At 35.9% G+C, this 15,322-nt stretch overlaps 1 protein-coding gene across 1 annotated transcript in view; it reads right to left on the reverse strand.

Moving 5' to 3' along the window:
* Positions 1-15,322, reverse strand: part of SCFD2 (sec1 family domain containing 2) — a 550,473-nt gene that overhangs the window by 455,460 nt on the left and 79,691 nt on the right. Inside the window, exon 5 of the mRNA XM_037829801.1 lies at positions 9,546-9,673. Within this exon, the coding sequence (XP_037685729.1) occupies positions 9,546-9,673 (128 nt within the window). The remainder of the gene's footprint in view (positions 1-9,545; positions 9,674-15,322) is intronic.

A 15,322-nucleotide genomic window follows, 5' to 3' on the forward strand; every position in this document is an offset into this window, starting at 1 on the left:
AACGTTAGACCTTAGAGAAAGTGTGGTCCACTTATAGCTTGACTTTAGATCTCTAGCCTCCAAAACCGACAATAAATTCCTGTTGTTTAAACCAACCAGACTGTGGTATTTGTCATAACAGCCCTGGCAAACTAAGGAGTAATCAACGCCCTTACAATACTTTTCTCCTACTCTCCAAATCTCCTGCCCATGCCTACCATTGGCCAAACCTAACTGAAAGTCAGAGGACAGAAAAGCCTGTTGAGAGTCCATAAAAGTCAGCCTCCTGGGATACAGGCGAAAAAGGGTGGAGAGTGGATCTGGAGGGACAATCAAATAGAAATATTTCAGGCAAGGACAACAAAGACCTGGAGCTGGAAAAGTTCATGATGGGGAATGAGGAGTAGGGACGAAAGGCAGTGGGAGCAGGCAAGTGGAGTATGGTAGTAGAAGGTGAAGCTGGAAGGCAGAAGGACTTTTACAAAAACTGTGCTAAGGAATTTGGGCACTATTCTGAAGCCATGGGGAACCATCCAACAGTTTTAAGTAAAGGAATGGCACTGTGTTTTTAGCTGTGTAGTCTGTGCTTGTAATATATGTGTTTGAAGCTCTGTTATCACTATTTTACCCTGCCCCCCTCAAGCAGCTTGATTCCTTTATCTAGAAAGAGGCCTGATACAGGAGTCAGACAGACCCTTCCTTATCAGGTTTAAATCCTGGCTTATTTTCTTTGTGAGTGTATCAATCAGGTTCCAGCCAGAGGGTGGAAAACACACCAGTTATTTGAATAGAGAAAACTGAATATACAAAATTGTTAAATGGGTAACTGAAAGGGTTAAACATACAAACAAAAAACAAAACAAACAAAAAAACACTTAGGTATTGTGGAGGTTGCAGTCACAGGAAGCAGCTACCACCCCTAGGGTGAAAGAAACAAAGGGAAGAGGTAGGGATTATTAAAATTTAGAAACATAGGGACCATGGGGCTAAAACTCAGATGAAGAGGGGGTGCAGTGAAGCTGGTTCTGCAAGTGCTGGAAGAACAGCAAACTGGATTCAAGCTCCTACCACAGCAAGGAATTGCCACTGCTGTGTGAAAAAGCATTGTTGGCAGGATGCTTACAAGCAGAAAGTCCACAGGAAGCAGACAGGAAGGGACAATTCCCTTCAGCCCGGAAGTCTCCATCTGGGATCCTTTGTTAGCACCCTTTATTAGCAAAGAATAAGAGAGACAGCTGGAAAAGTAGGAATGTGGTCTGAGAATCCCAGCCCCAGCATCACAGATCAGAAGGGTGGTTTTAAATCCCAGACACAACAACTTAATAACTGACACAGTAATCCTGGAAAAGAAACTTAACCTTTCTGAGCCTTAGTTTTCTGTATAGTGAAATGGGAGTAAAAGTACACCAAACTCACAAGTTTACTGGGAGTATTCAAAGAAACAAACTGTGTAAAACTTCTGCTATACCACTTGAAACTAGGTAGCTATTCAAAAAAGTGAATTTCCTTCCCCATGCTGCAAATTGTGCTAACAGCTAATACATGAGACAAGAATATATAATCAGTATATGTGTCCCATGAGGCTTTCAGATTTTTTCATCTTTTATAAATTATCATATATCACAAGTTATGTTGGTCATATTAGGTTTTAACCTAGACTTTTTGCAAAGTTTGACAATCTCCCCACTTATTGCATAGACACACACACAGACACACACACACACACACACACGAGTGTGTGAATGAACACATGCTCACCTTAATCCCAAATTCTCAAAGTGAAGGTAAAAAAAAGGGCAGATGTGATCATAATACAGCTGTTATCCACCCAGAACGGGATGGGTCAAATACCAGAAACAGGAAGCACAGTATTCTCAATGACTGTTGACCAAAAGTATATATATCAAATAAAATTTTAGAGTATTTTCATTTATAGCTTTTTTTATTTTTTCAAAGCTAGTTTGCTAAATAGAAAAAGCAGAAAATGATAGTAGATGTGGCCTTGGTGAAAAACAATGTCACTAACCTCGTCTGGCACTTCATTAAGAGAAATATAGTGTCCAAAAGGAGAGAAGAATAAGAAAACATATGTGTTCAGCTCTGGACATCACATTTTAAAGTGAGGTTAATAAAGTAGAACTTTGTCAGAGGATCAGAAATAGAAGGAAATGTGATAGTGAAGGGTGGGAAAAGCTTATCATTTCAGAAATAGTTGAAATAATGCATCATGTTTAATTTGGAATAGAGAAAAGAGTGGTGCATATATGGGGCTGACATTAAGCTGTCCCAGAACTAGGAGAATAATTTAAGAAGTATCACAGTGTAATGGAATAGATAATTATCTGAAAATGTGGCTCAAGAGATTTTCTATAAAAGTGTGACGACAGAGATTTGGAAACTTCAAATACGGTCAAGGTGATTTGGGACGGTGAACAGAGCCAGGAAAGCAGTAATGGAATGTGATCGTAAGTAAACTGAAATTGGAAAAACGTATTTAGAATTCTGGGTAAAGAAGAAATGTGTTATCAGAAGGGAGATATTACTCATAAAGCCCAGAAAATGACAAGTGAAATGGAAAGAATGAACTGGTGCATCTCCCAAAAAGAAAGGAGGAAACCATCTAATTTAATCAGTTTGTTCTGATTTCATTCTCATCAAATAACTTTTTTATAATCTGGCTCTGCATCTAGATTCTCTGATAGACAGAATATAAACACAGCACAGCAATTCCAGCTTGCTTGACAGTCATAATCTTCACTCTGTTTGGAGCTTTCATTCTTTCCACCCCAAAACTGTAATAAAAAAAACAAAAAAAATTCCTCATTTTTATGGATAAAGAAATTGAAGTTTGGCAGTAAGTGGCAGAAGCATGATTTATGCCAGATATAATTTGCACTCAATCACAATTAGGAGCGTCAAAAGTCAAGAAAACATAGTAAGACCTCCAAGGAAGTGGTAATAGTCTAGTAGTGAATGCTGCAAAGTAGTCAAAATGAATGAAGACTGATAATGCAAGAGATAATAGGAAAGTATATGGAAACTCTATAGTTTATAAATGACTTCTCTGTAAACGTACAACTTCTCTCATTAAAAAAAAATGCATCTCAGACAAAAAAAAGAATGAAGACTGGAAAACAATGCCTTTAGATTTAGTGGTCTGGGAGATTTTTTAGTTTAAAAAAAGTGTCAGAATCAAGTCCATATTAGATGAATAAACAAGAAAATAATAAAGAAACATAAGTATCGAGCATAAAACACTCTAAAAAAATTTTCCTGTGAAAGAAAGTGATCTGTTTCATTTCAACTCTAATCGGATCTTTCTGCCACCCATTAAACACTGGGAATATGTCCATTCTATGGAGAGCTATAAGACAAACTGGTTGATGACAATCCTCCAACAATGGTACTCCACGGAAAGAGATTCTCTGGAAAATGTAACAGAGTTTGAGATGGGCACCTTCTATTCATTTCTTCTGCAAGTAGCCATTTGGGATACAAACAAATGGATTCCTTAGAATCTACATGTTTTATACTTTCAGAATACATCTATCATTATGAAAGTCAGAGAGAAAAAATACAATTCAGTTTAAAATGTTTTAAAAATCACTTTTCTGGAACACATCTATTTCAATAACTGACAATTTAATAACAAACTCTAAGAAAGATGGCATATGTTTATACGTGAAACGGTGAAATGATTTTTTTCTTTGTTTTAGCAAAGAAACCTTTTTCTCTTAAGAGAATGATGTTTATTTCTCTTGGTGCTCATAATGTTTTTTTAAAGAAGTTTTATTGAGATATATTCACATACCAAATGATCCATTCAAAGTGTACAATCAATGGCTTTTAGTATATTCACAGAGTTGTGCATTCATCGCTCCAATCAAATTTAGAACATTTTCATTACTCCAAAAAGAAAAGCCACATACCACTTAGCAGTCACCTTTTAAGCCCTCTATCTTTCCCCAGCCCTACATACCTATTCATCTATTTCTGTCTCTATAGATTTATTTATATTTACATTTTATATAAATGGAGTCACACAATATGTAGCACTTTGTGTCTGGTTTCTTTCACTTAGCATAATATTTTTAAATTATTATTTTTTTAATTAGGGAAAATGTAGGTTTACCGAAAAGTCATGTAAAAAATACAACGTTCCCATATCCCCCTATTGTTGACACTTTGCGTTAATTTAGTACCTTTGTTACAACTGATGAAAGAATATTAAAAAAGAACTATTAATTATAGTTCATAGTTTAGATTAGGTATATTTTCCCCATATACCACCCTAATATTAACACCTTGTATTTGTGTCATACATTTGTTATAATTCATGAAAGAACATTCTTATATTTGTCCTATTAACTGCAGTCCATCATCCACAATAGAGTTCACTGTGTTATAGAGTCTCATGTTTTATCTTCTAACTTTCATTCTAGTAATGCATATGACCCAAAACTTCCCATTTCAACCACATTCACATACATAATTCAGCACTATTATTTAAACTTACGATAATGTGCTATCACCATCATCCATTTCCAAACCTTTAAAATCAAACTAAATAGAAATTCTGTAAAAATTAAGCATCAGCTCCCCACTTTCTACCTCCAATCTATCCAGGTAACCTATGTTCTAGATTCTATCTCTATGAGTCTGCTTATTATAATTAGTTCATATCAATGAGATCACAAAATATTTGACCTTTTGTGTCTGGGTTATCTCACTCAACTTAGTGTCCTCAAGGTTCTTCCATGTTGTTGCATGCGTCAGGACTTCATTCCTTTTTACAGCTGAGTAATATTCCACCATATGTATATATCACATTTTGTTTATCCATTTACCAGTTGGTAGACACTTGGGTTGCATCCATCTTTTGCAACCGTGAATAATGCTGCTATAAACATCAGTGTGAAAATGTCTGTTCAAGTCCCTGCTTTCAATTCTTCTGTGCATATAGCTAGTAGAGGGATTGTTGGATCATATGACAACTCTATACTCAGCTTCATGAGGAACTGCTGAAGTGTGTTCCACAGTGAATTCACCATTTTACATTCCCACCAGCAGTGAATGAGTGTTCCTATTTGTCCACATGTTCTCAACACTTAAAGTTTTCTGTTTGTTTGGTTTTTTTTAGTGGCCATTCTAGTAGGTATGAAATGATATCTCATTGTATTTTGATTTGCATTTCCCTAATAGCTTGTGAAGCTGAGCATCTTTCCATGTGCTTTTTAGCCATTTGTATTTCCTCTTTGGAGAGATGTCTACTCAAGTCTTTTGCCCATTTTTTAATTGGGTTGTGTGTCATTTTATTGTTGAGTTGCAGAATTTCCTCATACATTCTGGATATTATCAGATATGTGGTTTCCAAATATTTCTCCCATTGAGTAGGTTGCCTTTTCATTTTCTTTTAAAAAACTTTTGAAGCACAAAAGTTTTTAATTTTTAAGAGGTCTCATTCATCTATTTTTTCTTTCATTGTTTGTGCTTTGGGCATAAGGCCTAAGGAAACATTGCCCACCACAAGATGTTGAAGATGCTTCCCTACATTTTCTTCCAGGAGTTTTTCTCTAGCCTTTCTCTATCTGTTCTTTTGTCTTTAAGATTCAGATTGTACTGTTTCTAGTTTGCTGATTCTTTCTTCTGTCCAAATCTGCTATTGTGTGCCTCTAGTATATTTTTAATCTCCTCTATTGTGCTTTTCATTACCATTTCTGTTATGTTTCTTTTAATACTTTCAAATTCTTCTTTATGCTCACCCAGTGTCTTCTTAATATCCATCATCTCTTTAGCCATATTTAGCTTCATCTCCTTGAATTCATTTAGGAGATTTGTTTGAACCTCTTTGATTAACTGTTCCAATTTCTTTGTCTCCTCTGAAGTTTAAATTTGTTCCTTTGACTGGGCCACATCTTTCTGTTTCTTAATATAGCTTGTAATTTTTTTGCTGAAGTTTAGGTATCTGATTATCTTGATAAGTTTACTCTGAAGGCCAGTTTTTCTCTCTTGCCTAGGGTTTTATTGTTGATTAATTTTGTGTTAAGGTTCTTCTTTGACACTTGGTTAAACTTATTCTAGATCTTTAGAATAGTCAGTATTTAATTGATCAGATTTTTTCAACTCTTCTTCATCTGATTCTTGCCCTGGATATGCAGTACAATTTTTAAGACCGCACTATTTGTGCCATTGTTTCACCACTTGGAGAAAGCTTCCTTTCCTCTATTCTCTCTTTTGGAAACTTGATCTGTTCTGTCTGCTTTTGTTTTGCCTCTACAGCATTTTTTTTTTTTTTTTTTTTTTTTTTTTTGTATATTCCTTTTATTGTCCCTTAGTTGCTTTTGCCTAGGGGGCAAATTCTAAGAGGAGGGTCACCCCAGGGAGGACATTCCCAAGTCAGTATTTCCCAGCCAAAACAGGGCCAGGGACCCACAAAGAGAGTGCAGACTGACTTCAAGGTACAATGGAAACAGAGTCAGGGAAGATGCCAAAAAGTCTTTTTGACAGCTCCCTGAAGCTTCACTTTCCTGGTCTGCCGAGCAGATAGCACCATTCAGCAAATTGTTCTCCACAGTCCTAAGGAGGCCATATGTCTAAAGACCTCCACAGCCTGCGCCCCTATTGGGGGTGGGGTTGAAACAGTGGCTGCCACCACTTTTGTCTGGGGCACGTGGAAATGGTAACTCAGAGCTGGGATCCAGCAATCTGAATTTGCTAATCAAAAGCTGTGATCAGTGCTCTGCTATGCCCACCCCTGTTCTTGGGGAAGAGGAATTTTACGTCCCTTTCTGACAGCAGTGGCTAGGCAGTGGCTGGATCCCAATGTGGCTCACCCCAACAGTGGGAGATGGGCACCAGCAGCTACCACATGGAGCAAGCTACTCACAGTTCTTTACCACAGTTTACCTGCCTCTTCCTTCTTCTCTTCCCTGGATGCTGTACAGTGTTCTTCTGGCCTCTGGAGACCCAGAACAGTTGTTTCAGACAGTTCCTGCCTGTCTACTAACTATTTTGGAGGAAGGAGTGAGTACTGTAACTCCCTACTCCACCATCTTACCTGGAAGTTCCTCCACTCACAATGTTTTAATAGGAACTTACTTTGTACTGAGAAATGCTATATTTAAGATCTGAGGTTTCAATTATAAAATCCTTCTCAATGAATTCCAATTTAAGAGCATCATCAGTGTAGAATTAAAATTTCTGTTTAATGTTTTAAAAACACCAGAAACTTCTATGACAGAAAAAGTTATACTTCAGAAGAATTTACAGCAGAGATTGGGGAAATGCATAGTTTAAAGTACACGTATAGTTTAAATGCTGCTAGAAAAAGTAGTTCAGTCATGTAGAATACCAGAGCATTTTTTATGATAAGCTATATGACAGGCAGTTTTCAGATATCAGTGTTTTATTATGTTTATGTTCAGTTCCCTTCCTTACTGTTCATGGTTATGTATATGTTGGTATATGGAAACGAGACACACCAGAAATCCTGGCTAGTGACATGAAGCAGAAATGGGCAGCCATATGGTGTTATCTTTTACTAAATTGTAATTGGTACATGGATAGAGTGTGTTTGGGGCCAATATTTTTTTGTTGTTGTTCCTTCTTACAACCAAAGTTTGCTAACACTCATCTATTTCTATGCCTTTCCTTCTTTCTTTCTTTCTTTTTTTCCTTCCATGTCTGGAGTTTTTGGATAAAGCAAACCATTTTATCTCAATTTTTCTTTTTGTCAACAGAACACCCAAACATTTAAATTTGAATTCCTTATGGAATTATCTGTCCTTTTTTAAATTTCTGGTTCTGATTATTTTTTAAAGATTCAGCCCTTTTGAAACTTAAAGGGTGTTGATTTTTCAAGAGTCCTGCAATGAGCAATAAAAATTGATTTATGCTCTATGATAGCATCACAAGGTTACATCACTGAAACACAATATAAATTAACCTTATCATCAAGACCCTTTATGGAGTCCTACCTTTCTTGATTCCTAATATGAATTAAATCTTCTTTCAACATACTTAAGGAAAAGGAATTCTGTAAGGTAAACACGCTTGTTATTGATGCGTACTTAGGACTGTGGAAATTGAAAAAAAAAACAAAACTAGAATTAATAGTCAAATGTCAGGATGGCCTCAAGGTAGCCACTTTATTTCTACACCAAGATAATATGTAGGACTTCTGGCAGCAGTGTTTTGGAACTAGGATGATTTTATAAATAATTACAAACATATACTTTAGCATAAGAATGCCTGGATTTGAATCCCCTTCCTACCCTTTATCAGATGCATGGTCATGGGCAACTTACTGAACTTTTCTCTGCTTCAGTTTCTTTATCTGAAAAATGGGATACCAATGGCACCTACCTATCTCATAGCATTACAGAGAGGATTAAATAAGATACACACATAAACAGTTTGAAGAACTCTGCCATATTGTAAACACTTAATACATGTTAGTTATTATTTTTTATCATTATTATGTACTTTATGGCCTTCAAATATACACCCTAACACTTAAAATCCATGATTTTTTTTTTCATATTATGACTCTGTAACTTTTTTCTCTTAGGTTCTCCCACATCATTCTACTTTCAATATTTTGTTGTTTCATTTCAACTTGATTGATTTTGGCTTTCATAAATAATCAATAACTGGAGCTACAAATCTCAGCAAAGAAAAGTTTCCCCATCTTATAATATGTATTGATATCTACTGAATACTATAAGATTATAAGCAAGGAATCTTAGTTAAATAATAGAGAAATAATCCTTTACAAACTTCCAGGAATAAATTCTACCTATTAATCAGATTTGACAACACGATTAAGTATTTCCATATTAATAAAATTATTTAAATAAAAAAGCCAAACAAGTAAAAAGTCAAATTCCTTTTCTAAAATCAAAATATTAGTTCTATGGTTCTCTGACTTTTTATTATTAAAAAAAGCCCTTTAAAACTAAAATTCCATTGCAGTCAGATTCTTCTGATATTGAAGTCAAAGCTTGATGTGAAAAAAAATGAGTAATGAGAAAAATGAGGTATGTAATCCCCCTGTGAATAAGTAATAACAATTATGTGACTGAACAAATAGCAGACCACTCTAAGGGTAAGGGGCCAGGTCAGAGCATGCCTAAATGTTCAATCGTTTTCCTAGTACAGTAGTTCATTCATTAATTCAAAAGCAAGGAAAGAGCTTTCTCTCAGGACCTTAATGGGGGAGGGAGGACAGTAAAAACAAAGGAGGGGCTAGGGGTAGAATAGAATGATGGAGAGGTGGTCCAGACCGATTCTGCTAGTTCTAGATAAAAGAAAGAGATTAAAAGTACTATTCTTTGTAAACAAGGTTTCTCTTAGAGTTCCCAAAGTTGAGTCTAAGAAAAGTAGTCATTGTGAGGCCCTAGGGCAGTGTGCACATCTTCCTTCCTACACTTTCAACAGTTTAAAAATGTCTTCAATACTTTTACCTACATTCCATGTTGCTGGGTTGGCCCACAGTTCAGATGGTAAAATAAATTTCCTCAGAGCCAGTGATCTCAGTATGTCCTCGCTGAAGGGGACAAGCTTACCCATGCTCATCTTGATTGGCAGGTTTTCTCTGCTTGCAGCTTCCACTAGATGTCTCCGAACTTCCATCACCGCCTCTTTGTGCTTGGTGTTCAGTAAGGCTTCCCAGAGGGTTCTGGCTGCGGGGTCACTGTAGTAAAACCACAAAATAGCATTAGAATAAATTTCTACTGTATAATGGAAAGGATTTGAAAAGCAAGATAATTTGTTAAATATCTTTTTCAATCACTAGTGTAGTCTTTCCCATTGATAGACTCAAAGAATTAAGTTTAAAGAAAGAACATCTAATCTTTTTTAATTGGTATAAAATATTGAGAAATTAAAGAGACAATAAAATGAATCCCACCCCTACCTCACCCCCCAAAAAAGGAAGAAAAACTGCATTGTCCTATGAGAACTCTGAGAAAACTAGAACTAATTATATAAATTTTTTAAGGATTTTGCATTAAAAATTACTTCAGGGTACAATTCAACCAATACATTGCTAGAGTAACACATAAATGTTACGCAAGTCAAGATTACACATGCCTAAAAATGTTTTATCAGTGATTGCAACTATGTTAATTTGATAACATATCTGTCTAAGAAACACAAAGCAATCAGTGAGAATTCCTATTTAAAAATTATTCAATAGACTTCCGTATTTGTAGGTTTCCTATTGAACCAAAATCAGGAATTATGCTAATTTACCAAGGCTTTAAGTATCCTACTTTGAGCCTTAGATTGGAAGGATGGCACTTACTGAAGTCTTTACAATTAAGTGTTGATATCGACTCAAAGCACTGCATTATGCACATCCTATCTGGGCTCACTTCCCCCACAGCCCTCTGTCTCACTCAATGTGCCAAATCCAAATTACAAATGAGTACACTGTTCTTTCCGGAAGATCTCTGCCATGTAGCCAAGTATACACATTTGTAGGAACATTTTAAAAACTGAATATAAAGAAACAAAGATGACTTCTCTCCCTTTCTAAGGACTTTTTCCTCCATTTAAAGCCCTGCCAACATTTCCAGGTATCCTATTCCTATTAGCAACAGTTTGAAAATTAAGCATTGTTAAAATTTAGTTTTAAAAGTTGCATCTAATAAGATATTATTTACTTGTAAAGTTATATCTAATAAGATAAATCTTCAAGTTTGAATTTGGTTTGGAGTAATGGATGACGGTTTTAGGACTCAGTTTAATATCTGGCACAGAATAATCCTTCATTAAATGATAATTTTTATTACATCTACTTTTTCATGGTGAACTAACGTCACTGCTCGGCATTTTCCCCTTGTTTTAAACTGTTCAAAACTGTCACCACTGTAACTCTGCATCTAACACTGTAAGTTTAATTTAAATGAGCAGGAATATTACATGCCAAGCCTTAACACCATGTGGTTGGTTATAGATAGAAACAAGACTCAGGCTTTCTATGACTTATAGTCTGGAAGAAGAGGCAGGCATGTAAGTAAAGAAATTACAAAAACAGTGTGATAAGTACCATGATCAGAGCTTGTATAGATTTCTCAGGGAGCACATAGACAGGGCTTGAAACCTAGGTTAGAGAAGAACAGTTCAGAACATGCAAAGTCCTAAGCACGTGACACTCTCCCTAGGACTGTTTTGTTCCAAGCTAATGTGCACGGGGAGGAGCAGAGGAAGTAAGGGCAAAAGAGAAGGCAGCCCCTGCTTTCCTTTCCTTATCTACCTGTTTGGTAGGTGACTAGGAAGTCAGGAAGTATGAGATTGATTTCACACTCTGAAGAGAGCAGCAGTTATGACCCCAGTCCTTATCATCATTTAACACTGGGTCTGAATCCTCATTCTTCCATGCATTTGTCATGGGAACTTTTGGAAAAGTACTTAATTTCTCTAAAGCTCTGAAGGCAATGGAGTTCTACTGAAGAATTCAGAATATAATTCCCATTTTCCCAAGCCTATGACCCATACTTATTCCCTACTTTAAGTTTCCAAAGCATTCCTCCACAAACTACGGGAATTCTCATGTACGCTCAACTCTACACATAGAACTTCCAGGAGAACTTTGTTACCTTCTTCTTTCCATAAGAATATTCACCTTGCTAATACAATATGTCTCCAAGATTACAGTAGGTTAGCTAAGGCTGTGATAGCCCCATCAGATTAGTGTAGTAGTTAAAATATGGGCTCTTAGGACAGATAAATCTGAGCTCACATTCTGACCACACTTCCCTTCACCCACTCCACTCTAGCTACATGGCCTCCTTAATCTTCCTTTTTTTACTACAAGCATAGTCCTAGTCAGAAAACTCACCCCCTCGATCCAGAACACTCTTCCTACAAATATCCTCCCTCCCTTCCCGTCTCTGCTGACATGTCACCTTATCAGAGATGTCTCACTTTACTACCCTGTCTGAAAGGGTGACAACGGCAAATCAGGGGGCCTTTTATCAACACTCCCTTCCCCTCTTACTGGCTTTTACTGTTCCACATAATCCTTATCAACATCTGTCTTCCTATATGTTTCCATGTTTATATGTTTGTAGTGTATCTCTGCCCCTAGAAGGTAAGGTCCTTCTGTGAAGGCTAGGACTTTATTTTACTCATGAATGCCCTGCTACCTAGTACAGTGCCAGGCCAGTGCTAGGCGCACTCAATAAACATTTATAATTAGTTACGGGTACTTGCTACTTGTGTGACCTTGTGCATGTAACTAATCTTTTCTTTTCCTCAATTTTCTCATTCATGAAATGGAGGAAATAATGGTATCTACCTTACTGGGTTGTTGTAAGCATTAAATAAGATAATGCACACAAATCATTTCCTGATTCGAACTAAATGTGAGCAGTTGTGTGGTTGTTGTGGTTGTTACTATTACTATTGCTGTGAATGATAGTCTTAGAGCCATGGCCTCTAATTCAATATATTCAAGGGTTTGAAATATGTTTTATGAATTCATTAACTTAATTACATTGAGTACTTTCATTAATGCAATCCTGATTTGTTCACATAAACTAAAGTCATCCGGGTTTGTACTCTTCTGGCTCTTATCTATTAAAATATTTTGGAAGACAAACATAGTTTCCTTAATCTCTAACACTGACGCATATTCAGGTCATGTTTCCTCGAAAATGGTTTTGTTGATATAAGCGATTCTGATTGCTTAGATATGAGCTACAGTTTTTTAATGTCTACTTCCTGTCCCAAACACTTTCTGAAGTATACCATACTAACTCCCATATCACACATGGTCATTTTAGAACTTAGTAAATGTTAGTAGCTGAGTTTACTAAGCTAACACTCAAGAACTACTTCCAGTTCTCTGAATAACTGGCCCTAAAAAAAATCAAAGCCATATTTACTAGAATCTTGGCAGTCTCCTACACCCACATCTTCACCAGGTCACACTCTATTGCTACCTGATGATTCACACATGTACTTCTATATCAGCATCTGAATGTGGAAGTTAAGTCACTACCTTTTCTCTAATACACTCATTAAAGTTCATCAATAGGCAACATTTCATACTACTGAAGTCTCACCATTAAATCAATTCCTGATGTTTTATAAGTCAAGAAAAATTAATTCAATTCCACACTGTAATCATGATAGTGGATCTTATATAACTCTTTATCCTTTCCAACTGTGCAAAAAAATCTATTTTCCTGATGAGGAAATAAGCAATACACAAAAGACTGTTACAACAGAGCCACTGTAGGCAGTACTACAGACAAGGGTAGGAGCATGGGTTCTGGAACCAGAAAACAAAGGATTCTGGCTATGCCATGTACTAGCTCCATGTCCCTAGGAGAGTTACTTAGCATCTCTGTACATGTTTTCTCCTCTGTTAAAAGGGGACAGTAATAGTATATAGTCAGGGGGTGGTTGTGAGAATTGAATGAACTAATATATCTAAAGCAACTAAAGAGCAATGCCTGGCATGCAGTAAGTGCTGAATAGATGGCAGTAGTAACAGTAAAAATTCAAAGGTCAGAATTTTCTCAAAAGATGCATAAAGAAGCCTATTGGTAGTACATTAGTCTTTTTCACCTACTTACATACCCATACAGATAATCACTCTCAGCAGCTTCATTTTCTAATATGGAAAGGTCAACAATAGGTAAGGAAGAATTCATAATGATACACATTAAAAACTCCAACTCAAGCAATTTCTTTCTTTCTCTCTCTCTCATATATATATATATATATATATATATATATATATATATATATATATATATGAATATGATTTTCAGCCATAAAATTTTACTATAGATTACTTAGAGCCCTACAGCTATTGGAAATTCGAGTTTTTCTTATGAAGGTTTTAAAGTAAAGACTTCTCTAGCTCTTTGCTGCATCAATTTAATTACACAGAAATTCTATTGACTACACACAAAAGGAGCTCAGATTCAATAAATAGTTCCAGAGTGAATTATCAAATGGGTGCATAGTTCTTGAGAAGTGAACATGAGAGGTAACATTAAATTAATCACTTTACATCTTCAGCAGGACTCTAATCCAACACAGACAGGTGAAAATCTGTTTTTAGTTTTTGAAGGCATCTAAAGAAAATTTTATCATATGCCTGAGAAAAACACTACCACTTAAAACAAATTAAGTTGTTATTAGATCCTATTTATAACTAATCTAAACCCTGTATGCTCTACTGTAAACTTAATTCATCTTGCTTAGTCTTTTCTCTTAAGTTCAGAAACAGCTGGTCAACATCCTTTAATAATCAGGCACACCCCCCAAAAAAGTTTCTTTTTTTCATGGCTAAATTAAGGAAAACTTTTGAAAGTTAAAAATAATATCATATTAAAATATACTTTGAAATATCACCACTATAGCCTATTTTTAAAGTATTTCAGAACTCACAAAACATCTTCTTACATATTATCTCATTTGATCCTCACCTCATGAGCTAAGCTATTACCATTATCCTTATTTAAAAAGGCTCAGAGATAAAATTATCAAACTCCAACCCAGTAGCCTTCACTCTTGAAGATGATTGTATAACTATGTAGCTTTCAAGGGGTGACAGTGTGATTATGAAAACCTTGTGGATCACATTCCCTTTACCCAGTGTAAGGATGCACGAGTAGAAAAATGGGAACAGGGACTAAATGAAGACTGGGGTGGGATTGGGGGGGATGCTTTGGGTGTTCTTTTTTACTTTTGCTTTTTTTTTTTTCTTATTTTTATTCTTTCTGGTGTAAAGAAAATGTTCAAAAGTGGATTGGGGTAATGAAGGCACAACTATATGATGGTACTGTGAACAGTTGATTGTACACCATGGATGATTGTATGGCATGTGAATATACCTCAATAAAACTGAATTTAAAAAAAAAAAAAATCCTTAGAGATGCCAACTGACTGACTTAAGTAAATTCAACTTGTAAATAGTAAAACCAGGAGTCATACCAAGGTTAAGAGGCTCTTAAGCCCAGTAAACTTTCTATCATGTTTGTATTAAACTTTCTGTTATGTTTGTATTATACAAATCATTACAAAGAGACTTATTATGTAGAATTCCAATTACTTTCAACTTTCTATGTTGACTTTATTTCCTAATCCTTAATATATCCTCTACCCTGCACTCAAGAGTTCACATAGGGGCCCCACATTGGATGGAGTAGAATGGGGTGAAGGGTGAAGTAGACCCACAATAACTCATGAAATTAGCAAAGATTTCTCTCAGAGTTTTGCACATATATTGTTTTAAACAATATTGTACTATTCACCTTGGAGGGCACCATCAGCCATTGACAGTGAATTCACAAACAATGCCACTCATATTCCACTTTTA

This window comes from Choloepus didactylus, chromosome 3 (genome assembly GCF_015220235.1).
Source record: "Choloepus didactylus isolate mChoDid1 chromosome 3, mChoDid1.pri, whole genome shotgun sequence".
Classification (NCBI taxonomy): Eukaryota; Metazoa; Chordata; class Mammalia; order Pilosa; family Megalonychidae; genus Choloepus; species Choloepus didactylus.